This window comes from Falco biarmicus, chromosome 7 (genome assembly GCF_023638135.1).
Source record: "Falco biarmicus isolate bFalBia1 chromosome 7, bFalBia1.pri, whole genome shotgun sequence".
Taxonomy (NCBI): Eukaryota; Metazoa; Chordata; class Aves; order Falconiformes; family Falconidae; genus Falco; species Falco biarmicus.
Window position 1 is genome coordinate 73,462,392 of NC_079294.1, and position 25,942 is coordinate 73,488,333.

The 25,942-nt window shown below is 57.1% G+C and overlaps 2 protein-coding genes and 2 non-coding genes across 8 annotated transcripts in view; 2 read left to right on the forward strand and 2 right to left on the reverse strand.

Moving 5' to 3' along the window:
- Positions 1-91: 91 nt before the first annotated feature.
- On the reverse strand, positions 92-8,840 carry LOC130152620 (sodium/nucleoside cotransporter 2-like). Its single transcript, XM_056346493.1, has 17 exons — positions 8,714-8,840; positions 8,547-8,641; positions 8,002-8,093; positions 7,365-7,554; positions 6,858-6,999; positions 5,951-6,064; positions 5,485-5,562; positions 5,034-5,114; positions 4,604-4,684; positions 4,340-4,465; positions 2,977-3,107; positions 2,623-2,791; positions 2,229-2,426; positions 1,700-1,781; positions 1,079-1,177; positions 507-618; positions 92-430 (listed from the first exon to the last, which is right to left on the reverse strand). Exons 1-17 carry the CDS (start codon positions 8,780-8,782, stop codon positions 307-309), a joined length of 1,983 nt encoding a protein of 660 aa, XP_056202468.1. The 5' UTR covers positions 8,783-8,840; the 3' UTR covers positions 92-306.
- A 2,523-nt stretch (positions 8,841-11,363) lies between these two features.
- On the forward strand, positions 11,364-11,435 carry TRNAH-GUG (transfer RNA histidin (anticodon GUG)). The gene has a single exon. It is a non-coding gene; the product is annotated as a tRNA-His (tRNA).
- Positions 11,436-11,807: 372 nt separating this feature from the next.
- TRNAH-GUG (transfer RNA histidin (anticodon GUG)) lies at positions 11,808-11,879 on the reverse strand. The gene has a single exon. It is a non-coding gene; the product is annotated as a tRNA-His (tRNA).
- Positions 11,880-23,172: 11,293 nt separating this feature from the next.
- Positions 23,173-25,942, forward strand: part of SHF (Src homology 2 domain containing F) — a 40,070-nt gene continuing 37,300 nt past the window's right edge. For 2 of the 5 annotated variants that reach the window (XM_056345086.1, XM_056345089.1), the window contains exon 1: positions 23,175-23,875. In XM_056345086.1, the coding sequence (XP_056201061.1) occupies positions 23,402-23,875 (474 nt within the window). In that variant the 5' untranslated portion in view covers positions 23,175-23,401. Of the gene's footprint in view, positions 23,876-25,942 lie in introns of all 5 variants that reach the window. The other 3 variants (XM_056345087.1, XM_056345091.1, XM_056345088.1) reach the window with 3 other exon arrangements.

Below are 25,942 nucleotides of genomic sequence, written 5' to 3' on the forward strand. Positions count from 1 at the left end.
TAGACACTGGCTATGGGAGCTGCTGTTGTGGGGTGTACCCGGAGCACAGCACCTCATGCCATGTGGGACAACTGTAGTCAGGGGCCTGAGGGCAAGTACATGGGGCTTTCCATGATTTATTTGGGAGCAGTTCCCTCATGTCCACAGGGCCAGCACTGAAGGGTGCTGGTTGCAGGGTGCATGTGGCTATCAGTCATCACTGGAGTGGAGAAGACTAAATGCACAGGTCTCTTGCTAGGTTTTTTTTCTGCCTTTGGGGCCAGGCCTAGCAAACCCTGGTGTTCCCAGGCAGCTGCCTGCACATTTCTAGGTTGTCCCTGCACAGGATGTGTGGTTGTAATGCCTGCAGCATTGCGTCAGGCACAGCGTGCTGTCCCCCACACTGGCCCAGGCTCCTGTGAAGGAGAGTGTCCCGTTCATGAGCACCGAGCTGGAAGGAGAGAAGCATGGTAAGGATGAGCTGCTGTCCCAGCACCTGGTTCCCTGGGCAGGACCTTCACACCCACCTGGCAAAGAGCTGCTTGCAGCACGTGTACATGGTGTAGCTGGTAGAGCTGAAGTTGGCAGTACTGAGGAAGGTCACACAGTTGCCCACCTCCGTTGGCACATGAAGGAGACCTGGGGGACAAGGTCTCCTGGCTGGGGTTCTTCAGGGACCATGCATGCAAATCCCATGCCCTGAGCATGTTTGGAGGTCCTGTACCCCACCCTGTTGTCAAATCCCATACGCCAACTATGCTTCCTTGCAAATTCTGTACCTGGGACTGTGCTTGTGGGTCCCATGTGTCCATGTTCTGCTTGCAGGAGTGACCCCAGGGAACTGTGCAGTGGCCCAAAAGCTGCCCTTGATATGTCCCCAGCCCAGATGAGGATGAGGGGCCCCAGCAGAGTTATTGGGCTTAGGCAGCCACTGGCAAAGCCACGTGGGGAGAGCAGAGGGTTTGGAGGCTCTGGCAGAGTCATGGGGAGGGCAGGTCAGCCATCCTCATCCCTGCACCTGCATTTACAGGGATCTTCAGCCCTTTGCCTGTCCCTCTCTGGTTCTTTCTGGCCCTGCTGGCAGTGGGCAAGCACCTACCTGCCAGGCAGGCATTGAGCATGGAGACGCAGGCACCAGTGAGCAGGGCTCGCAGCACGATGGAGGCTAAGTCACCCTTGCGTTGGGGTGCCATGGAAGCTGCAAGGGCAAAGCAGAGACTGGGGTGAGTCAGAGTCTTGCTCTGGCTCTGTCCCAGGCTGGGGATGGGTAGGGATGTGTCCCGGGTCCCCAGCTGGCTCCGCCAGATAAGTGTCCTGCACACCCCAGCCTCTGGTGTCTAGAGGACATGGTGATCCCAGCCAGCACCCGGCATGCTGTCTGCCTGTCCTGGCAGTGGTGGGTGCTGACAGAGCACTGTGCCCACCCTGCACCCATGGGTGATCAGCCAGAGCCCCCAGCACTCTCAGCACTGGAGTGTCTGCTCTGTGCCCCATGGCTGGGTAGTGTTTGGGTGTGTGGGATGTGCATGTGCTCTTGCCCATGGGTGCAGTGCAAAATCATCTGTCACCATGCAAATCCTGTTTCTTATCTGTGCATTGGCAGAGACCGAACATGGAGCTTGAGGGCAGCAAATTCCTCCTGCCGCAGCTGAGCCCTTGCTCCTTGGGCCCAGATCCCCCTGCATCATGCCCACACACCCAGAAAGCAGGTCACACTCACCTAGGCCTCCCAGCATGATCCCAATGGAGCTGAGGTTGGCGAATCCGCAGAGGGCAAAGGTGGCAATGCTCTCGGCTCTTTCCTGGAGGGCACAGCAGCAGGGGAAAGTTGCCTGCACCCAGAGCTGAGCACAATGTCATAGCTCCCAGCCCAGACAGACGTGATGGAGATAGGACACCCCCACCCCCCCCACCTCCATCCTTTCTCCTTCAGCTGTTTTTGAGAGCGAGGATGCAGATGGTAGCTTGCTCCTGGGAGAGGCTGGGCTGAGGGGACAGGGAGCCCTGTAGCACCATGATCTGCCCCAGGGAGCAGGATAAATGGGAAAAGGCTTCACGGACTCCTTCAGGATGATCCCATACCCAAAGTTAGTGACCATCCAAGTCTAGCTGGCCAGAGGTGCCCTCCCACCCCCAACACTGTCATCCCCCTGCCTGCCCACCACCTATTGGCCTAGCCGGGTCCCATGGCCCATTTTTGTTGACTGCACCCCTGCCCTGGGCATGGCAGGGTGGCAGGTGCCCCTCACAGATATCCACTGCTTCCGGCTCCCATCCCACTCCTCCAGGCCTGACAGACGGTTCTTCTTGTACGTGGCCAGCTGCTGGTATGCCACAAACTCGTTCAGGAAGATCTTGATCCCCAAGAGCTCGGCCACCAGTGGCGAGTCTGCCCAGTCTGCCCCCATGAGAAAGGCCACGGGCATGAGGACGTAGGAGCAGATCAGCTGGGGAAAGCATTCCAGAAAGGAGCAATTCAGAGCTGACCATCCACATAGCCGCCAGCTTGGACACCTCCTGCCAGCATTTGCCAAACGCCCGGCAAGGGTCTCTGCAGCCTACCAAGGCAGTGGGCAAAGGTGGAGATAGGTGGCGTGATGCAGGATCTGGCAGCCCAGACCATGGAGCTGCCCCCGGGGGTACCTGGAAGGAGAGTCCCTCGATGTCTACCATCTCCCCAAACCAGTGCAGAGCAGTGTTGATGAACTCCAGCACCGCCAAGAAGGCGATGAGGTTGGCTGCAATGTTGGCCACAAGCCCCACAGAGGCGGCAGCTCCGTTGCTTGCAGCTTCCAAGATGTTCTGCTCTTCCCTGTGTGGATAAAGGCCCCAGTGGCATCCCCTGTGCAAGGTCAGCTCTCAGCCCATTGATGTCTGCACAGCACAGGTTCTCCCAACTTTGGGCCACCCACAATGTCCACTTGTGCCTCCATGGCTCCCCACACTGGCGGGACATGTGCAGCCCTCCGACTCCACCATCCCTCTCCTCACACTCACCCACTGGAGAGGTGGATGCTTGCTTTGCCCTTGAACTTGGACTCTTCCACTTCAGGGTAGACGAGTTTGGACATGGCAAGGGCACAGGGTGCAGCCATCACAGAGGCTGCGATCAGTGATGCCGCATCTATCTGCAACACACAGACCATTGGCTAGGGCACCTCTGCAAGGCTGACCCCTGTGACGTGTCACCCCAGGGCACCCCTGCACACAGCTGGCATTGGCCAGCAATGCTTGGAGCAGTTCAGGGCTCTCAGATTGCTCAGGCTGGGAAAATTGCCTGGGTTTCCCATCTCAGCTGGCCACAGCACATAGGGCAGCTCGCCTGGATGGAGACACTGCTGGAGCAGCAGCAAGCACAGCCTTGGAGGTGTTAGTCTCTCCTGCCATTTGACCTAATTGTGATGGTTCTTGTCCCTTCCCTGTCCCTTTTTATCAGTATCAGAGCAAGAGGTTGTGCAACATTGTGAACTTCTACCTGCTGATGAAGAGCCAAACCCAGTCTCACCCCTGCCCTGCCCCCCGAGTGGCAATGTCTCATTTCTCTGACCTTTTACCCTTGGCTCCCTGTTTAAGGAGACTAATTAATGTTTCAATAGCAGGAGCTCAGCCAGCAGGTCAAGGGGAAGGTTTATTCCCCATTACAGAGCACTGATGAGGCCATGTCTGGACACCGTGTCCAGGGCTGAGACACTGATGAATTGAAGAGGGCATTCCTGGGGGTGCCAAGGCGATGCTGGAGGATGGGACTTGTTTGGCTGGGAGAACAGAGGGCTGGGGGGGGTTGTAGTTGCTGTTCCCAACTACTTAAAAGGAGATGGCAGGGAAGACTGCTTGGAGATGCCCAGTGAAAGGGTGAGAATCAACAGCACAGTTTCAGTGGGGAAATTTGAGTTGGATATAAGGAAAAAACTGTTCTCCATGACCAAGGCACCTGTGGGGTGGACCGGAGAGGTGGGGGGAGATCTCCATCCGTGGGGATGTCCACCACCAGCCTGGACAAGGCCCTCTGCAGCCCCTTGGGCTTTGCTGTCACCTCACTTGGGCAAGAGGGCAGATCAGAGACCCCCAGAGGGTCCTTCCAGGCTCAATTACCTTGTGGTGAGATTTGCCCTGCTTGCTGTGCAGGGACATGTGGTGAGAGTCCCATGGCAGTGCATTCTACTGGGCAGGGCTTCAAGGCTCTGGCCTGGCCAGCAAAGGTGAGACTGGACGTGGAGGTACCCTGCCCTCACCCTGCTTATGGAAGGGCACCATGGGGCACCTGCTGGAGGTCTTCTCCCACCTGCAAGTCCAGGACAGTTCTTGCATGTCAGGACCCCATAGCAGGGAACACATGGCATACATCTGCTCAGGCACTCACCCCAAAGGATATGTAGGCACCCATCACACTGCCTGCAATGGTGGAAAAGCCACCAGTCATCACAGCGTGGATTTCTGAACGGGTCATGTCTGCAAGGTATGGGCGGATGAGCAGCGGGGCTTCAGTCTGCAAGAGAGAAAACCCTGTTGTCCTTAGATACGGTAACACAGGGCTGCAGGTCCCCTGGGAAGGGAGAAGACCCTTCCTCCAGAGCAGGGTCAGCTGCAAAGGCTAAGGAGCTGGATCTCCTGCCCAGGACCTTACCTGTCCCACGAAGATGTTCCCTGCCACACTCAGGGTCTCAGTGGGTGTGGTGCCCATCGAAACCTGAAGCAGCCAAGAGATCTGGAGAAAGACAAGGCCACCATGCTCACAAAGGCTCCTGGCACCCAGCCACCCACCCCATGAAGCAGGGCACTGTTTGGCCCTCAAGCTGCAGAGAAGTGATCTTGGGAAGCACCCACAGACCAGGTAGCAACATCAACTCAAAGGCTGGGCTTTCTCAGGAGGACATGCAAGAAAGAAGGGGGTTGTGTCCATTCCTTAGATATGTCCTGTCTTGCAAGACAAATCGCCCCAAACTAGTACCATGCCAATTTTCCTGGGATTTCCCTCAGCCGATCATAGTAGTCAGAGAACCCAACAGGTTCTTTTCCTTTCCAGCACCATCCCAGAAACAGGTGTGAGGCCCTACCTTGACAATGAGCCACTGCATGACACCAAGGTAGTAGAGGATGGACATCACACAACTGAAGAAAACCACAATGGGCAGAGCCTGCAGGCAAGGCACCAGAGCACAGGGTTAAAGGAAAGCTGAGAAACACATCTCAGTATACCTGGGTACCAAGATGCTCTGTCCTGTGAGCATGGTGTGGTATTGCATAGCCAGATCACACTACTGGGGTGTCACAACACTGGGCCAGGCTGGAAGGAGGGACAGGGACCAGTGCAAACCCTCCATGGCATTGAGGAGGTTCATGGGTGGGTACAAAGCTGAGGGAGACCTATCCTTGAGCTGCTTGAGCTCTGCTGCAGCAATCCTGGCTGTGTTTAGCTCCATGCTCTCCAGGACCCAGCAAGGCAGCCAGAGCAGTATAAAGCCAGGCTCTGGCTTTCCCTGCCCATACTCCATTCCCCAAGCTGACCTGAAAGGCAAAGACTTCTTCAATGAGTGTGTTTCCAAAGACGAATCTGGAGCCAGCTGTGGTGTAGCCCAGGAAGAACTGCAAGTGGAGAAGTTACATGATAGGGCGGTGAGCTCCATCAGCTCTCTCCCTGACATCTCACTTCTACCTCACAGGGTGTCTGTACCCACAGCTCACTTCACTGCCCTGCCAGAGAATGACCCTCTGAAACCAAAGCTGGGGACACTGGTGGGCTGTCTCCAAGCCACAGGGCACTGCTCCAACCTACAAGGGAGACTGCACCAAACGGTCTGGGCTGCAGAAAACCAGGAAAGAGCTGGCTTTTCTCCAGTCCCAAACAAAAACGTTTGTGAGTGTCGAGTCCCTGCAGCTTCTCCGCCTCATGCCACCCTCTGCCCTTCTTGCTGATCCCAGGGTGGGCTAAATGGAGAGTGCAAGCACAGGCTGGGGTGAGTAGATACAGTACCTGGATCTGGTCACCCAGCCACTGGAAGGCTTGAATGCCGGGGGTTGTTCGGAGGACCAAGAGTCCAAATAAGAACTCTAAGCCAAGACCCCAGAAAACAGCTCTCCAGGACACCTATGGGCCAAGAGCAGAATGGAGACTGAAATGTTAGCAAAGTCTAAAGACTTCCCTCTCTGCTTCCTGCTCTTTCAACAGCTGCACATGGCAAACGCCATTACACTGTGCCCTCGGTGAGACTCATGGGGACACTAAAACAGAAAGTGTCACAGAAACCCACATAGTTCAGTGATAAGGAAGGTGAGTTGGTGAGACTCGGGAACTGGCTGGTGGAATGTACCCTGCCAGGCTCACCCAGGCAGAGATGAGCACAGAGACCTTCTGGTGGTTTGGCTGGTAGTACAGACCAGCTAGATCAAAACTTCTTATTCATTAACCCTTCGGGGGAGGCAAATGGAGGCATTGCCCAAAATATTGAAGGAGGTTGGCTTGGAAGCCACTGGGACTTCAATCACTTCTGCCCAAGTCACCCAGGGCACCCAAAGCTCAGGCCCACCCTCCACCCACAGGCACCTGAAGCTCAGGCATGGGGCTGTTGCTGGGTCTTTGGGTATGACCCACTATGAGAGACATGGTAGAGAACAGGATGGAGGCACTGTGGGGGAGCCATGGGCTGAGCAGTGGGAAGGAGAGCAGTGAGGTGGCTTGGGGCTCTGTCCACCTGACCAGCTTGGCTCCCCAGGCTGTGCCCAGCTCTGCCCAGGATGTCTACTGTGCTTCTGCTCCCTCCAGGGAGCTCCAGCAATGTGCAGTCAGGGGATGCCAGTGGGAAGGAAACACTTGTTCCCCTTTGCTGGATGGCCACCTCCTGCGAGAGGACCAATGGCCAAGCTACACCCGAAACACATACTTCACCATGGTGCTTGGAGCAGGCAAACAGGAACAGCACCAAAAAGCAGAAGCCAGCTAATGAGATGAACTGCTCTGGATTTCCGGAGGTGTTCAAAGCCAGCCACATAATCAGGCCTCCCAGGTGGGCCACAAACAGAAGCCTGCAAAGGAAATCACAGACTGTCACAGAGAGGATGTCACCATGGGGAGAGCAGCTCACGAAGGGTAGGAGCTAATTGTGTGGGAGATGCCACTGTAAGGTCCATGCATCTAAAGAAACCTGGGGCTTGGGCACAAACAAGGGGTGTGAACAGCCATTACGCTACAGAGGTAGAGTAGCAAGAGCTTTCTACCATGGCTTTTAAGTGATTCCCAGGCTGGGCCATGCCTCATCATTCATGAGGTACCTGCACAGCACTAGGGCATGTGCCCAATGCCACTGGCCATTGGTCATGCTGGCCGGGCAGCCATGGGAGAGGGGATGTGGGCACTGGGGGGGATCTGGTCCTGCTTTTTCCTGACTCACCATTTCAACCATGGCCAGAACTTATGGAAGCGTTTCCAAACAGAGCTGAGGAGCAGCAATACCTTTGCCCCACAGTGCTTCTTGAAGAGGTTCCAACAGATGAAGAAAACAACCACAGCAGTCATGACAACCAAGGCAAGGGCTCGCTGGAAATTGAGCCAACAGGCCGCAATAAAGTAGCACAGGTAGGCTGGAGAAGGCACATTGAGGGTCAGAAACATCAGGGCCATAGGGTCACGGATTCATAACACTATCTGGGGCCAACAGTGAGGTTCATTTCCTCCAAATGTCCTTCCCTGGCCACCCTTGAGGCTCCCATCTGTGCACGAGGAGGACTTGGGCAGCAGCACCCCAGCAGCCAGGCTCATTGGTGACAGCACTTTGGCTGTCTGGGAGCACATGGAGTGAGCAGAAAAGGCACAGCATACCCTTTGGGCAGGTGGAGAAAGGGAAGGAGGACAGTGAGGTGCAGGTAGTCCTCATGGACAGGAGTGGTGGGGTGAGGAGGTGACAGACAGTGGGGCTGGTGAGAGCAGATACAACCTCCACATGGGTGGCCATGCCCAGCGCTTGGAGGCTGAGGGCACAGCCATCCAAAGGGATGTGGAGATGAGGCTTCAGTGCCAGAAGTCCTCACCTATTCCAAGAAGCCACAGGATGACTCTTCTCAACACCTTGGCATGAGCCTTGCAGAAGTGCTTTGCCTTGGATACCGGCTGCAGGGCCTTCCTGGGGAGAGTCATATGCCGGACATGAGAGGCACAGAAGGTGGATTCCAAAGATCAACCCAACCGAGCCCAATTCAATGGAGCCAGACCACAACCATACCTCCCAGAGGGAGCTTGTGGCAGCAGCATGGTGGTGTGGGTGTGCCGTGGCCTCTAGCACCTCTGCTGCCCACTCCCAGGAGGAGTGGGCTGGCCTGTTATGGCAGGGGAGACCTCACCACACACCCCAGGCACCGTGAGTGGAGGCTTGCGCTAGGTGGCTGCTATGGGGATAGACACCTGCCACTGCCACCCTACAAAGCCATATGGAGCCGTCAGGCACTGTCTCCCCTATGTGGTCAATACAACCCTACTCTGCTCCCAGATCAGGTTTGGTTCCAGGAAAATTGCTGGCCCAAGGATTGTAGACTTGCTACGGCCACTGGAAATACCCTACATAATGGGGTTATCCTACCTGCAGTAGGAGGAGAATCTCCCTTCCCCTTCTCTCCTCTCCTCTTCACTCTCACCACATGGACCATCACGTTCCTCATAGAGTCTCTCCTCCCCCTGGAAAACACCATTAGCTGGAGCACCCTGAGCAGCTCCTGTACTCCAGCTGGAGGGGAAGGAGGGACTTACCACAGAGCTGAAAGCTGGGTTATCAGCGCCCTTCTCAAGGTTGCCCAGGGTTATCTGGTTTTCTTCCATCTCCAGAAGTGCCACAGCTTCAATGCATTACAGAAACAGCACTGTGAGGGTCCAGTGCTGGCTGGGGAAAGAAAGACAGGATCAGTTCTGGAAAGGATGGATGTCCAACCCCTATTTTCAGTTTTGGGTCTCCAAGAGGAGAATGTCCTTTGCAGTAGGGATTCAGAGCAGTTCCTGCACCAGCATATCAAGGGACCATCCCATGGGGTCCTCAAGCCACGGGGCTGGTGTGCTGACTTCCTTGTTCTCTGGGAAGGTCTTTGCTTTTCTGCACTTCAGAGGAATTACAGGAGAGGACTAGAGGCAGCAGGGAGAGCTGGTACTCCTCCAAGTTGGTGGTTGTGGCCACCAGCCTCCGTAAGCCCCTTTGCAAGTGGGATTTTGCAAAAAATAAATCTGGCTGCATGTCTCATCAAGAGCTGTTGGTGCAACCAATTAAGGTAAGGAACAAAGTCCTTTCATGTTGGTAACAGTACAGTGCAGGAGCAATGGGTAGGAAGAAGTGGTAGCGTGCATGGGGACTGGTCCTAAAGGAGCATCATACTTGAGAACTGGTTCAGCAAAGACAGAAGAATCAGTGCTATACCAGGCCAGGAACCCTTGGAGCATCCCACTTGGACACCCTATATCTGGAGAAGGATGAGAAAAGAGCAGAGAAGTTGCAGAGAAGGCAATGATTGACCATTGGACCATTTCTGTGTGAGGACAGAAGGAATAAGGGGTTGTCCTTGCTTTGGAGGAGAGTCATAGAAGTCTGCATGGAGTGGGTGGAGATAGCAGGGTCATTGCCTGCTTCCTGCAGTGTGAGATTTAGGGTCCACTGAAGGAAGTGACCAAACCTTAAATGAAACGAGTGGGGGTGAGTTGTTTTAGAGAACATCCCTCTCAATGCAGGACCTCATGGCAGCTGAAGATGGTGGTGGGCTCCACAGGCTAGCGGAGCCACCAAGGGGGACCACTGAGGTGTGCCGGCCCGCAGTGTGTCCCTGGGCTTGTGGCACCTCAGCAGCAAGGCGGGACCCACGGCCATGGTAGGAACCCAGAACCTTCTCCAGAGCTGTCAGCGCTCCTGGTGCCCCCTGGAGCTCAGGGACCCCTCACCAAGACCCTGGCAGGGTTCAGGAGGATACCCCTCCCCAGGCCCACCACCATTTCAGGTACACCCCTCCGGGACCTCTCTGGGTTCAGCAACCCCTCCAGCACCCTCAACGCTCAGAGACCCCTCCAGGACCTCCCAGTGTGCTGAGACCCCCAGGGCTCCTGGCTCTCCCCATCCCTCCCAGCATCCGTGCCCTCCAGGAGCCTTTGGAAGTGGGGCCACATGGACAGACAGCTATCAGTGGGGCAGCAGGTGGATGCTTCCCACATGCCCACTCACCCTATCACGCCCCACGCTCCCCATGCCATGCCCCTTGCACCTTGCTGTCCCCTGTGGCCCCTTACAGCCTCGTGGTACAGTGTGGCTGCGTGCCCCTCTGCCTTCCCCACTGTATCCCTGCACCCCACGCCCTCACACCCCCATGTCCTCATGCCCCCCACAGCCTCATGCCCCATGGCTCCCCCCGATGCTGGTGCCTGCTGGCCCCCCACACTCACCTACCAGCCCCACCAGCTGCGCAGCTCCCTGCCTCGCGCCCCAGTTACTGATTAACAGCTCAGTCCAAAGACCTGGGTGGGCCCTGCAGGGCCGGAGCTGCCCTGGCTCCTCCCGGGGCTCATATCTGGGCACCCAGCTGCCATCAGGGCACACAGGGGAGCACGCTGGGCAGCCATGCAGGGCACTGTGCCGCCCAAAAGAAGTTGCCCAAATTACTTCTACCCCCAGGTGAAATGAGCCTTGAGGGAAGACAGCAAAAGCAGAAATCCAACCTTTACCCTGCCCCAGGAAATGATTCCTGCAAAGACTCGGGCACACGTGGCTGTCAAAGCTGTGGCAGTGCAAAGTCACATCACCTGGTGCCTGAGCAGCGCCAGATGGACACAGGGCTGCAGGCAGCAAAAACGTTGGCTGCCAGCATGTGTCAGAAACCGTTTTTCCATGTGGGACAGTGGGAGTTGCATCCCCACATGCGTGCACCCGGCTGGTATCTCTCTTAGGGTTTTGCTGTTTGGGTTTTTTTTCACAAGAAGCAGTGAAGCGATGTGGCTCTCAGGGTGCCAACACCAGGGATTAGCAGGAATTGGTTCAGAGATCGATTAATGATGCCACAGGATGCTCAGGATGGTCACGCAGCACATGCTGCCTGTACGCAAATGTCACTTCCCCAGTGCCCATGACCAGCATCTTCTCCCTGTGGATTTTATCTAGTCCCATTGCATGGACAATGAGGAGCAAAACCCTGACTGTGGCTTGTGCGATGCTCATGTAAACCCACCTCTGCTTGGGCGAGGCTTCCCCAGCCTGCTGCGGCACCCCAGGGGTGCTCATGCAAACACCCGCGGGACGCACAGGCCCAGGCACCGCTCGCTCGGTGCTGGGGCAAACGAGCACCACACGAAAGTGCACAGTTCCGCACCGCAGCTGCTGCGTCAGCACTAAGAGTCGCCGGGCTAAAGAACTTTCCGGGAGCCTCGGTAGCGCGCCGTGATCGTATAGTGGTTAGTACTCTGCGTTGTGGCCGCAGCAACCTCGGTTCGAATCCGAGTCACGGCATCGCTCCGGCGGTACCACGGCATACGGGCTTCTGTTTTTACCTCTCCGGCGCCGTCTTTTTTATTTTATGGGTTTATCTTATTTTATGGGGGTTTGTTTATTTTGTTTTATTATTTCATTTAATTTCATTTATTTTATTATTTTCCCGTCGCTCCGTTACTTATCCCCCCCACCACCCTGCAGAGTGCCCGGACTGGGCGAGCCGGGCCCTGCAGCACCGCGACCCGCCAGGACCCGGGAAAAAAATGTGAAATATGGGTGCAACGTGAAAAGAGATAAAGACTTAATGAAGTTGTCGTAAAAGTTAAAGGGAAAAAAAAAAAAAAAGAGCAGAAAAATCGGAGCCCGTATGCCGTGGTACCGCCGGAGCGATGCCGTGACTCGGATTCGAACCGAGGTTGCTGCGGCCACAACGCAGAGTACTAACCACTATACGATCACGGCGCGCTACCTGGGCTCTGACTAACCCATCCTGCGCGACAGCCCTTAGGGCTGACGTCGGCAGCTGTGGCGCAGGGTGGGATCAGGCGTGTGCGTTCCGCCTCCGTGAGGCTGTGTCTCCACGATGACGTAAGTGAGCGGCGACCCCCGCTCCCCTCCCGGCACCCGTGCCTGTACGCCTGCGTGGGGCGGCTTGCGGCCGTGGGGCCTGGGGTGCTCGGCCCCTCCCCCTCTGCCCCTGCCCCTCTCCCCCTTGCCCCCGGCCAGGGGCTGGGATCGCTCCCTGCCCCCGCCGCCCGCCCCCGTTACAGCCCGCTCCCGAGCCGGGCCCTGAAGCCGGGCCGGGTCCCTGCTCCAGTGCACGCCTGTCACCCCGCGCCCGGGCCTGGCCCCGACCCCAGCCACGCTGCTCACCCCACCCCAACCCCACCGCAGCCCCTGGCCCCAACACCTCTGCGTCACCCCGACCCTCACCCCAGCCGTTATTTGAACTCTCTGTCACCCCTCTGCGAGCCCTGACACTCACGCTGGCCTCGGCCCCATCCTACCCCAGCCCTGACCCTCAGACTCCAACCCTTCCCTCCCCACCCCAGCCGCACTGCGCCCCTAATCCAGCCCCCCTCGCTGCAACGACCCCCCCGGGTCTTCCTCAGGGAACAGGTCCTGTGGCATCGAGCCCGCCACGGTGGGGCCTGTGTGCCAAGAAGGACCAGCTGTGACAAGGCCCATGGGGCCCGGAGCAGCGGCGGTACCGCTCGTGCTGCGGCTCCTCTTCCTGCTGAAGCACACATGAATAGTTAATGCCTGTTTGCCGTCACCACTGTCGCCGGTTTTCACAGTGCTCCAAGTATTAAAGGCTCTTCTTTTCACAAATACACAACGAATTCAAAACACCTGGGATCAAAAGTATTTCTTTGTGTAAAATATTCTTAGAGCAATCATGGCACTTCAAGGCACTCCGATGGCCCAGATGACTCATGCCTCACTGCTGCATCACAGGGAAGAGCTGGTCACAGAAACCTCTGCTCCTGTGTGTGCCATGAGCTCATCACTTGGCATTATATAGATGCACCTCTATGTGTTTTGCTTGCATGTGAGGGGTGCTGGAAGAGGCAGCGGTGTCCTGCAACCATGCCGGCTGTGCTGGGCAGGGGTACATCCCTGCACCGCATCCCTTCTCCTGTATCTGCTGCAGCTGGTGAATCCTAAATCTAAAGAAGTCTTCCTGAGGCTTGGGACAAACCAGAGGAGGGCCCCATGCACCCTGATTACTCTGTGAAGTAATTACTTCTGCCACCCTGAGATCCTCATCTTCCTCGTATCCAACCCAAAAGAGCTCAGAGTGGTGGAGGAAGACAGAATGGCCTTTTGTGTCCTCCTGTTGTCTGCCTAAGCCCACCTATTTCTTCCTTCAGCTTCTTTGCTGTTGACTTGCCCTGGACACCGGGTCCTTCTAGCCACGGTGGGAACCTTTGCAATGGGAGATGCTTTCCACAACATCCAACCTGGCTGACCAGGAGGTGGCGGAGGAGGGGCTCTTTGGTGGTTATCTCTGAATGACCTGGATGTTGTGTGGGTTTTGGTGCTGCCCTTCTGCTTCCCTTGTCCACCCTCTAACAATCCCAGTTTGTTTCTCCCATAGGGTCACAGAGACACTTCTGTTTTGCACCTGTGGCCATCTGTGTCCTCATGCTGGACCTAAAGCGGGTGCAGCATCACTGTGTGTCTCCTTCCTGTGTTCAGGAAGTTTGACACCATCATCAACCACTTGGCTGCACCATGGAGAAAGACCTGAGCACCCAGACATCTGCAGGACAAGGGGCAGCTGAGCTGCAGAGGTGGGGTCATCACAATGCCTGAATCCCAAGGCACAAGCTTGTGGAGGGGGAGGTCCTTGAGCTGCCCTGTGCTTGTCCTCTTGTGCCTTCCTCCACGCTGAGCTGGTGGTGTCCCAATGCCACTGAGCCGGGCTGTGTCACTGGTGAAAGGATGAGCCCAGCTCAATGCTGACCTGCTCTCATGAGCAGTCCTGGACAATTGCTGCAATGGGTCAGCACAGCTGTGGTGGGGAAGAAGCACCCAAAAGAGAAGGTGGGACAGTGTGGAGATGTGGAGCACCTCTGGCAGGACATGCTGCCCATGCCTGGTGGGGATGGAGAACCTACAGTGACCAGGGGATGCCTCCCTGGGCACTTCCATGGGTAGGCAGAGTGGGAGCCCTGAGATTGGTGTCCACCACGGTCTTGATCCCAGCTCTTGGCCTGGTGTGGTGCAGGGCTTATCTTTGTGTGGGTGCATGCTGGGTATGGCTCACGTGGTGCACATGGTGCAGGCTCCTCGGTGGGCAGGGAGGAGGCAGTGGGGCTTGTGCTTTGGATGCTCAGCAGACATTTCTGTAAGGGGGAAGCCAGCAGAATAACAATGATCTCAACTGCTGGAACAAGCATGACAGAGATAAATGCTGCGGCAATAAGGAGTTGGCCAAACATGGAAGTGAGCAGGGAGGTGGCAAACGGACATGGAGATAAGTGGCAGGGGCCTGGTGGGTGTGGAAGAGGAGGCATGAAGCTGCTGCTGCCCATCACTGGTGGTGGTGGCCCTGTCCCAGCACAGCTTCCTACCCATGGGCTGCCTTCCCCAACAGATTTCGGGTACAGCCATTCCTGATGAAATCGTGCCAGGTTGTCAGGGCTCTGAAAGCCCTTTGCTGTGTGGTTTTGTCCACAGGATGCTGCTGGTCTGGCCCAGATGGTTGGAACCTGCCAGGATGTGCTCACGCACGTGAAAGAAAAGGGATGAGCTTGTGGGGGCATTGGGGGACCATCCATCTGCTGGATGACCTGATCCCTTCAGGCTTTTCCCAGCCCCTGGGAAGGACAGCTGCTCCAGGCAGGCTCCTCTGCTCTACCCACCCTGCTCTGTCCCTCGATGGCTTTTCTACAAGCCCTCTGATGCCTGAGGGTTGTGTTCAGTGGGATTTTAAAGGCACCTGCGATGTTGAAATGCCAGTGCAGCCAGACAGAGTGCTGCTGGGCCTAGACGTTGCCACTCCGTGGCACAAACATAAATCTTCCACCTGGCACAGGGACAAGAGCAATTCATCACTGCATGGCTGTCTCCACTGCTTTGCCCCTTGAGTGGCCTCTCCAGCTGTTCCCTCACTGGGACAGCCCCTGGCCACCTTTTCGCACCTCAAGGCGGCAGATGGGAGACAGGATGATCCCCGCTGCCTCTTCCTTTTGTCTCAGATCCCTAAAACAGCCCCAGGAGTAGTGCTGGTGCCTTGATAAGCAGGGCAGATGCCAGTGCTGCAAGGAGGTGCTCTGTGTTTTACTGGTGACAGGAAACTGCACTGACACAGGCCAGCATTGTCATCTCTGTGTATTCAGTTGCCATAAATTCAGCTTGCATTTGATCTGCTGCTGAAAGCCCACCTTACTTCCTAATGAAATCAGAACGACTCCACTGAGTTATACCATCTAGCTCAATATCCCATATTCCCATACCCACAGGCACTGCTGCGACAGTGCAGGATGCTTGTGCAAGAGCAGGCCAGGGAAGTGTCCTGGGGCTGGGATAATTTTGTAAGTGAAGGTTTAGGTGAGATCTGAGGGCAAAGGACAGCACATCTGAGTTGGGAGACAGTTGCAAGCAACCTGACACAGCCCTGTCCCCACCATCCACCTCCCCATCCTCTTCTAGCTCATGAGATATGTGCACCAAGGGCTGAAGGACGAAGACTCAAGCATTTCTTGACATGAATGTTTAGCTGTGATGCTCTTGAGACGCTTTATGAGCCCACAACAGTGCATGAGACAGTCTTGGTTCTTCTAAAGCTTCAAAGGACATTTTCCAGTCTGCCAGCGCTATGTAGGGGAGGCAAACAGGCTACGATAGACTGATTTTCTGCTTGGTTATGTTTTAGGATCCCCCTTGCCTGGCCCCAACGTTCAGAGCAAGTCAAGGAAAGTGATGCCTAAAATTTATGGAGCAGGGATTCAGCAAAGCTCTTCTGTCTGACCTCTAGGGAGCACAAAGCCTGTAGCAGCCTCTTCAGCCCTTTCCTTGTGGGTCCAGCATCCAGCTGAAGACGGGATGCGATAAAAGCATCCCAGGGGAGAGTCAGCCACCCCACAGCCCATGCTCATGTGTGCCCTGCCTTATTCCAGCTGCCCACCCAAGCTCTCACACTTCCTTTGTCTGCACCAGGAGCAGGAGCCTCCTCCAGCAGCAGGAATTTATAGCCTGCACAACCCACCTCTTAACTGCTTTTTGTGATGCTGAGCAGGCAGAAAACAGGCAGCTATCCTTGCTTCATTTTCTGCCTCCCATCCCTTTCGAAGACACACACTGGGTTGCTGGCAAAAGCACTTGCTCCACTCTGCATGGGGGGAACGGCCTCTGTTTTGCTCTTGTCCACTGTGCCCATTTTCCCAATGGTTGATGACAGCCCTATTAAGAGATACAAAGGGGATGTCAGGGGTGGTTCACAGCCCCTGGTCAATAGTAAAGCCAGTGAGAGTCTGTCTGGAGAAAGACTCAGCTATGTGAGGGTGGCCATTGCAGCAGGATTAATCATACCCACCATTAACACTTCCCTGGGATGCACAGGTCCCCTGCCAGCCCCAGAGCACAGGCCTCCAACCAGCACATCACTCTGAGCTGCAAATGCTCCTGCCTCACAGTTCCCTCAACCTCAGATCAATGAGTGCAGGCAGCTCCAATCAATTCCACTTTACCACTTGCTATTGAGGTCAGATCCACACTCTCCCACCTCATCCCACTTCCTTTGTTCATTCAGAGGAGGAATTCAGGCTTCCTATCTCACCTGGACACTGCTGTGCCCTTGCAGGGTCAGGCCCCTGGTAGAGGCAAATAATACCCTGCATATGCAGTGTTCCTCCCTGCCCTGCCCTGCCCGCTGGAGGGCCAGCACCGAAAGGGTTGAATCTGTGCCATGGCTGGAGCCCTGAAAGCATCAGCCTGGCTAGGTGGAGTGTGAAAGTGGGTGCTTGGATGAGGCCATGAGATTTGCATGATATAATACAGCTGCTGCCACCAAGCCAGCATCTGTCATGAGGTTTCCCTGCCACAAGCCTGGTTTTGCTGGGGAAATACTGAAGGCAGCTGTAGAGAACTCCTGTGGCTTGGCTCCCCTGTCCCCACAGGCACCAAGTGTGGCTTCAGTTCTCCAGAGCCTGAGCCCATGTGAAACAATTTTATGGAAAAACAAAAATTACACCAAAAAGTTTGCATAGTGGCTGTTTGGAAGTCTCCCTCAAGCCCATACCTGGCATGTGTCAGTGAGAGAGGTGTTTCTCATGCTCTGTGTCAGTCCTGAAGTCATTTTTTTCTCATATCTGTCACCCAGCTCTCTCACCGGCTCATTTCCAGGGTGCTGCCCTTGGGTTTGTGGAAATGAAGCCCCACAGCTCTCCACACTTCATCAAGTGTTAATGAAATAACAGATCACACCAGAGAGCAGTTATGACACGCAGGGTCATGGATGTGCAGAGGGCTGTCAGCGCTGGGAGCAGAGGCAGAAATGTTGTTTGGTGTGGCTGAGGCAACAACTGATGTATTTGGCTCTGAGCTGGCAGATGTCTGTCAGTGAGCTGACATCTCTTCTTTTGGTCAGTTAGCATGGTTTCCATTATATTATCAGCTGCATAATGATTTCTTTTGACGGAATGGTTGGGGAGCTACAAAAAGTGTCTGCAAGAATTTGCTCCATTTGGTAAACACACATGCTTTGGGCATATCCCATATGTCTGGACAGACAGGCATCTGAGTGGCCTGAACACATTTACAAAGCCCAGGTTGGCATCACGTCTGCAAGTGTTGATGCAGAAATGTCCTAGTTTGTGACTCCTGGGAGAGGCAACGTTCACATCATGTACGGGACTTGGTGTGAGCCCATGTTATCCGTGTTCCTCCCTGCCTTCCCCCAATTCATTGCTTGCCTTTGGCCCTTGCCACCTTTGTGCAACTCACTGCGGCAGGCTGGTGTGAGAGGAGGCTGCAGAGCATCTTGTGCAGAGCACCCCTTCCATGCTAGCCTGCTCCCTGCCCTCCCCAGGGCACTGGGCAGCGAGCTGGGCTGGGTGGGCATGAGGTCTCCATGCCATTTCCCTCCAGCCTGATGCGAACTGGGATATCTGGAAGGGATGAACAAACCTTGCAGCTCCTAAGTGCTATGGAGAAACCAGCAGGGGATGAGTAGCTTAGTGTGCAAACGAGGAAGAGGGATGTTTCCAGCCTGGGGATGGATTGCCAAATGAAAGCATGTTCGTGTGTGGTATATCTGGGAACAGCATCCCCCTGTATGCGGGCAGCTGCTGTGGCAAGAGCAGCCCATCTCACCCACTGCCCAGACTTTGATGGTCTCCTGGTGCAAATGTGTAGCAACATTTCCCCTGGGCACGATCCCTACCTCTAAGATCTGCAAGGCTCCTTGTGCCAGTCTGTATTTAGCAGTGCTTGATGGATTTCTTCCAGTGGATTTGTCTGGTCTTGTTCCTAAACCACATAGCATCTGCAGCAGCCCATGGCAGGGAGGGCTGCTGTGTGCCGAGTCACCTCCTCGTATTTATCCCTGATCTACCAGTCACTCCTCACCCTCCCCCAGCCACACAGCTCTCTGCCCCGGAAGCCTAGTTGTCTCTTTTCCATGACAAAGAGCCCTGGTCCATCACACGCGCCATGTGCACGCGCCATGTGCAGAAACCTTTGATCATCCTGTTACCCTTCTCTGTGCATTTTCCAGTTCCACTGTATCCTTGGGATGGGGAGATCAGGATCACGCACAGGCCAGGACCGACCAAGGAATAGTGGCACCTCTGATGTCACCTCTACTTTTCCCTAACCCTTCCTATCAGTTTGGACAAGAGGTTTTGCAGTTCTGACCTCTGCTGAGTGCTGAGGGGATGTTTTCATGAACTGTCAGAGCTCCCGGTGTCAGACCCCATCACTTTAGACATGAAGCTGGGCTTGGTTTCCCCATGTGTGTCACTTGCCTGACACTGGCTTTTGCCTCATTTTATTGCCAAATTGCTCAATCTCTGAAAGTCCTCCTGCAATTCTTAGCATTCATCTTCAGTATTCAGAATAATTTATTATTAGCAGATTTTGTCACTTCTCCACTGACCTCATCTCATCAAAGGATCTGCTTGTGGAAATGCAGGTGACCTCTCTCAGCTGGGATCACCCTCTGGTGCCTGCTGGCTCTTTCCAAGAAAGCCACTAACTTTGGAAAAAAATTTACTGTAAGAGAGCTGTGTTGACTCTTTTCCAACATATCATATTTATCCATCTGTCCCCTAACGATGCCAGGTTCCTACTCCTTATGCCAATTCTTGTTCATTTGCAGAGAACACGTGTCATTTATCAGTCTGGGGCTCCGTGGCTGCTCCCGGGAAGCATTTTCGGTGTCACAGTTGCCACATCCCAGTCCTCACATCCCCTGCTGTACCTGGACCACAGGGGAGGTTGGGATGGCCCAGCAGATGTGACATCCTCCCAGTCCCCACTGTGCTGCACAGCAAGGCTCATACAGGGTGCTCCCAAGGAGGGAAGGGGCAGGAGTCACCACAGACATTTCTAAGCTCTTGGGGATGGCTTTTATTTTGAGCTGCAGGAGTACCTGGAGATTCAAGGGGCTACGGGCTTCCCAGCTGCAGGAGTAGCAGCCAACCTAGCACCTGACTTAGGTGGCAAGTGTCAAATGCTAAACTCAGCCCCCACATCACCTACAGGTGAATCATCTTCCTCAAGAGCACCTTCTCAAGTGCATGCAGGAACAAAGACCTTCTCTGAGTCACCAAAACCTGCTGCCTGGGGGATGCTGGGCTGCATCCACACCACCCAGGCTTAAACTGGAGGGGAAGGTTTACTGGGATTATGTGGCCTGAGCCCTTCTAGACCCATGGAAGGTCCTGTTTCCTCTTCTTGGCCCAGCTGCCAAACAGGGCTCCTGTTCGCAGCACCAGGAGCACTCAGGGTAGCTGAAGCAGCTCTTGACACCCAGGCAGATGGATGAGGGCTGAGGATGCACACAGCTCCATGCAGGGCTGGCAGGAGCCCAGAAGACGCTGCCGGGCTTTCTCTTCCTGGAGCATGCTCCAACCTGCCTCAAAAGTGTTTATCCAGGTGAGCAGCTACTGCTGCCTTTGGTGACAGGAAGGGCTGTGCTGTGAGCTCCAGCCCCGAGATTACAGAGAAGAGCTCCTGGACTCTCCATGGAGACTGGGAAGAGGGTGGGAACAGAGCTCCCGGTACAGAGGTCCAGCCCCAGGCCCTTGCAGGCCACTGCAGAAGGCTTCCTGTCTCCCCTAGTCCCACAGGCCATAAAAGTGAGCCAAAAATAGCTTCTGTGCAGCCGTGGGTTGTTCTGCTTCTGACTGAGGACTGTGTGTGCAGCAGCTCTGCCGCCTTCCTGCCCTCCCTCCTGGGGGCTCCATGGGCTGAGGGCAGCACAGGCAGCAAGTAGCCCCCAGGGCTGTGCATCCTGCTGGGGGGCTTCCCACTGCCACTGTGTGAGAGAGCAGCCAAAATGTGGAGTCTGGCACACCAGTGGCGCAGCGTGTGCTCCCTGATCCTCTCCTGTCTGCCAGTCCCACCCTGCGCCCCCCGCCAGTCCGTGCAGGAGCGATGCTACATGACAGCCATCTGTTACAGAGATTGGCTGGGACGCAGCAACTTGCAAGCAGAATGGCATCGCGGCTACAGTTGTGGTATTGGGACCAGTCTCTAGGTGCACGCATCAAACCCGGGTCCCAATGTGCATCAGATAAGAGGGATATGAACAGTTGGGGACTGGAGCAACACCAGCTGTGGTGTGAGACACAGATGGGGCTTGGCTTTGGCAGTGTGAATGCAGAAATCTGTCGCTGCTTCTTCAAACCTGAAACGAACTGTTGTGAATGGAGGGATGTCGCTAGTGTCTCATCACAACTGCAGAAAAAAATGTAAGCAGCCTGTGCCTGTGCCGAGCAACACAGGGTGTAAGGAGCTCATTTGGTCTCTTCCTGGACTCCCCTTCAAAGCTCCCTAAGCACATGGAAGTCTCCTGATGGGGGCTCCAACCCCAGCTATGTTCTCCTCACCCTGCTGTCCCATGCTGCTGTCTAGGTGGTTTGGCTCAGGGAAACCAATATCCAGGGGTAGCTCAAATCTGAGGGCTTAGGTGGGTTCAGGGATCTTCTTCCTGATGTCCCTCCAGGCTCTGCTGAGGCCTCAGGTGAGAAGGCGATGCCCCACAGGACACAGATCAGAGAACAGGCCTACACTGGGTACTACTACCTGCCTTCCAAAAGGCCACAAAGGAATTTGGAAGAGAAACAGGCCCAGCAAATGGGGAGGAGCTGCTGGGGTCCTAGGTGGGCTCAGACCACAGTCCCTCTTTGATCCCCAGCATGGCCCTGGTGCAGCTGCCTCTTCCAGGAGGGAGCAATGGGAAGCATGTGACAGGATGGGATGGGATGGGAAGGATGAACCTCTGCAGTTCCTCTGGTATGGTAGTATTTTTTTCAGAAAAAATATCACCACAAGCTAGATCCCTCCTCGGTCAGCTCTCAGGAGACGCCAAGTGTGTGTTCTCCAGGCTCGAGGATTTAACAAAAGCCATCTCCAACAGATGCTGCTGAACATCCTCCTTGGTTACTATCAGAGGGTAGAAGTACTCTCAGTCTCACATGCCATCAGCCCTGCATTCTGCTTCCTACCAAATGCTGGACAGACAAATTTATTGAGAACGTCTGCCTTTTCTGCATTTTAATAAAAATCTCATCATCCCCATCTGCCCAGATTGAGATCTGCTGCTAGATCTCACTGTTTTGTATTTACTCTGTTCCTGATAGGCACTTTTCCTCCTCCTGATGCCTTTTGCGTCTTGCATTCCCCACACTCTGAAATTTCCAGTCTTGGTTTCTGGGTGCCTTAGCTGTCTTCTCCCTAGGGAGGAAGCTTCCTTGATGTTCAGATGGACATGGTGGATTTGGCTGGGTTTCTTGGGCAAGGGCATGCAGAGTGCACATACTCAATAAAGCAAATCTGGGACTTGGTGGGCTCACTGGGCATGCATTCAGCACGTGCCATGCCAGGCTAGCACAGGAGGCTCACCTCCTCAGCATCCTCACCCCAGTGTTCCTCCTGTGCAGGGGTTGGAAGGAAGAGGGGTCACCACAAGAAGGTTCTCTCTCCAAGCACCCTCTCTTCCCTGCAGCAAGCAGCCCAATGCCCATGTGCCAACATCTGTTCCCACAGTGGGGCAGGAGTCTGGCTTACAGTGCAAGCTCAGGCAGTACCACTCCACAGCATCTTTCCCTGCTCACTGCATGCCTCTGCTCAGCTTCACTTCAGTGGTCCTGCTTTCAGAGCACCCTGCCTCCATCCCCCTTCCCTTTCAGGCATGGCTGACCCAGGCCAACAGGGGATTCAGCCTGCGAGCAGGGCTGGGTGAATGGTGTGCGCTGAGGACTCAGGGGTGCAGGTCTGGAGAGAGGGTTGTCTATGATGGCTGCTGGGGGTTAGGAGGGCACGGAGAAAACAGTCAGTCCTAGGTCGTGGGTGAGCAGGCGTGGGTGGAGATCGGTGTGTGCAGGGGTAACAGTCACAACACGTGTAAGTGTCTGCTGGCTGCTGAGGCAGCTCCAGCCTCTGCAGCCATGCTCCAGTGCACCGCTCCCGGTGACACTTCCCTGCTCTGCAGGCTTGTCACCACTGGCCCCTCACGGGCAAATCCAGCCCTGCCTGGGCTGCACCCAGGGGGATGCCCTGTGCCCCTGCTCCCCATGCCCGGGGGCTCACGCTTACCCCGATGCCCTGGCACACCCTGCCTCAGCTCAGCCTTCTTCCCAGGCACCTTCCCCTGCCTCACCCCTGCTCACCCCTGTCTTGTCTTGTGGGGCCCCTGGTGCCAGCCTGGCCTTGCGGTGATGGTCCCTGCAGTGTGCTGTTGCACTGTCCCGCACTGGGCTGGCTTCGGGGACACCCTCCAGGCAGCGGCTTTGACATCGAGGGGGCCCTTATTGCCCCTGTCCCTCTAGCAGCCCCCCGGGGCCCTTCTGCTGGCACCGCTGGCGCTGCTTCTCAGGTGCCGGAGCCGGCAGCGCTGCGGGCTGGGCCGGGCCGGATCGCATGAGGCCCGCGGCCCCCAGCTCCGCCGCAGAGGAACGGGGCGGCGGGCGCCCTGGTGGGCCGGTTCGGGCCGCGGGGCGGGAGCCGAGGGCCTGCCCGGAGCGCCGGCGGAGGCGGGCCGGGCGGTGGCCAAGCGGGGCGGGCCCCGGGGAAGGCGGGCCGGGCCGAGCCGAGCCGGGCTGGGCGGCGGGGGAGGCCGCGGCGTGTCGTGCCGTGCGGGGGGCAGCGGGTCCGGGGCAGCGGGGCGGCCGGAGCCGGGGGGGGGAAGCCCCGCTCGGAGCAGCCGGCGCGGCGGCTCCGGCAGGTGGCACTGGCCGCCTCGCCCGCCCGCCTCCCCCGCTCCCCCCCCCGGCCCGGGCTCCGCCGCCGCGCTCAGTCCGCCGGCGCCGATGCTGCTGAGCGGAGCGGCGGCCGGCTCGGAGCGCGGCGGGGCGGGCGGCGGGGCGGGGGCCGGGGCCGGCGGGGCTCCGCAGTGCGTGGGCACTATGGCCCGTTGGCTCCGCGAGCACCTGGGCTTCCGCAGCGCCAAGCCCGCGCCCCCCGCGCCGCCCAAGCCCGACTACCGCGCCGGGCCGCCGCCGCAGCCGCCCCCGCCGCCCGGGGGCGCGGCCGAGCCGCTGGCCGCCGCCCAGCCCGACATCGTGGCGGCCTACCGGCTGCAGAAGGAGCGCGACTTTGAGGACCCCTACAGCGCAGCACCGCCGCCCGCCACCCCTGACGGGCCCCGCTACATCTCGCCCAAGCACCGGCTCATCAAGGTGGAGGCGACTGAGAAGGTGCCCGCCAGCCCCCCGCCGCTGCCGCCCGCCGCCTCCAGCTCGTCCCCGGCCGGCCCAGAGCTGCCCGAGGAGCCGCCGCAGGAGGTGAGTGTCCCGGCGCGGGCCCCCCGCCGCCCTCTCCGCTCCCCGCTCGTGCCTCGGCTCCCGTGCCGGGACGGGTGCTGCAGGCCACCTCGCCAGACGCCCCGGCTGCCCGAGCACGGGGCAGGGCCGGCGCCCCGGGGCAGGTGGAGCCTGGGCGCGGGGGGGTTGGGGCGGCCAGGCTCCGCGCGGGGTCCCGCTTCACGCCGCCCGCCCCGGCAGCACCTACATGCCGGTCACGCGTCAGCAGCGGCGGGGGCGGCCCCGGCTTCGCCCCGGCTCCCGCGGGAGGCAGGTCCGCGCCCCGGCGGGAAGTGTCGCTCGCGGCGGTGCGAGATCGCGGGGCCTGTCGGCCGCCGTCCCCCCTCCCTTCTTGGCGTTTCTTTGCAGGAAAGTGCTTGCTGCTCGACAGAGGCGAAGACCTTCCAGGCTGGAAAGGCCCTGTGCAACGCAGGACTGTCTCCAGCGGCCTCCGACGCTGGGGCCGGTGGCCCTGGGCCTCCTCCCACTCGGTGACCGGCAGCGCAGGCGCCCCTTCCCCCCGCCCGCTCGCCAGGGGCTGCCCGCTGGCGGACGCCCCCCCCCCCCCCGCTGCCGTGCAGCTTTGTCAGGGAGCCTCAGCGTCCCTTTGTCTGCCGCCTCCCAGCTGCCTTCTCGGGGGGGTTCGAGCAGAGCCTGGCGCGGCCGGTGCCGGAAAGGAGCTGAGGAACGTCCCTGGCGAGTGGCAGGAGCTGGGGGGAAGCTCCCCATGGGGGGAGATGGGCTCCAAGCAGCGCAGGGACCCGGGAGAGGAATAAACCCACTGGGGCTGCAGCTGTTGGTGCTGGGCCTCTTGGCAGCGAGGTTGATGCAGGGACTGCGCAAATAAAGGCAGGAGGGGTAACCAGTACATGCCCGCCAGCACTGCTGCCTGCAAGATGGGGCTTGCTGAGCAAACTCGACGGGATTGCAGATCTGGCTGGTGGAGGGAATGGTGGATACGATGACCCCATCTGTGGTCCTGGCATTGCTGGGTGGCACGATGAAACAAGCACCAGGCAAAATCTGCTTGGGAGTATTTTAAGCAGATAAGAAAAACTTGTCACTGGTGGGTTTGGGAAAGTTGCTCATACTGACTAATCGCTTTCAGGAGGTTTCCAGAGGGGCCCAGCAGAAACACCCTTTTGAGCTGGGATCCTGTAAACTGGCAACTGCGGGCAGCAGCACAGAAGGAGGAGAAGTGCCCTCCTGGGCACTGGCAGCAGGGACTGGAGGTGCCGATGTAGTGATGTGGTTTGCTGAGGCAGGCTGGATGTTTTTTCCTCTGGAACATGTGGTGTGGGCTCAGAGGGACCGGGAGCGGGTGGTGGTCTTAGGAAGGACCCAGGCTGTGACACGCAGAGGGCTGAACAACAGCTGTGGGAAACAGGAACCACCAACAGGCACAGCCAGGGCTGTGTGGGCATCTGAGGGCTGGAGAGAAGCTGGGAAGTTCAGAGCTAAAGCTAAAAGCTGATACTTGTTTGGGGAAGCCCAGTTAACAGCACTAGGCCAAAGAAGACCCTTCACTTTATCCAAGATAGAGGGTGATTAGATCATCTGATCTCCTGCATGTGTCTGTGGGAGGGAGGTTTCTAATTCTTCAGAGCACTGGTGTGATGGACACTGGCAGAGCTTCAGAGGCTGGGTTGAAGGCAGAGATAGTGTGAGAATATTTGATAGTGCGTGTGGCTGTCCATTAAAACAGTTTGCCTGGAGAAGCCAGGGAGCCTTCACCATGTGGAGCATCTCTGTTGGGCTTGAGCACTGTTTGCAGCTCCCGTCTGCTGGCCTTGACGTCAGGCTGAGTGGTGGGAGGGTTCCTTGGTTGCTACAAGGTCATGGTGGTTCTTCCTGGACGCAGTCCAGGAGGATGGAGGCACTTGGTGGGGGGGCTGCTGGTCTTTGCAGTCCTTGCTCTTGGCAACAACATCGAGGTGTCCTGGAGCAGGGAAGGCACACACTGGGGCTGGGTTGGAGTCTCTGCTGAGCTCTTCATGCTAAGATGATGGTTGTGGCAGGGTGCTCGGTGCTTTTGTGCTTAGGAAGAGG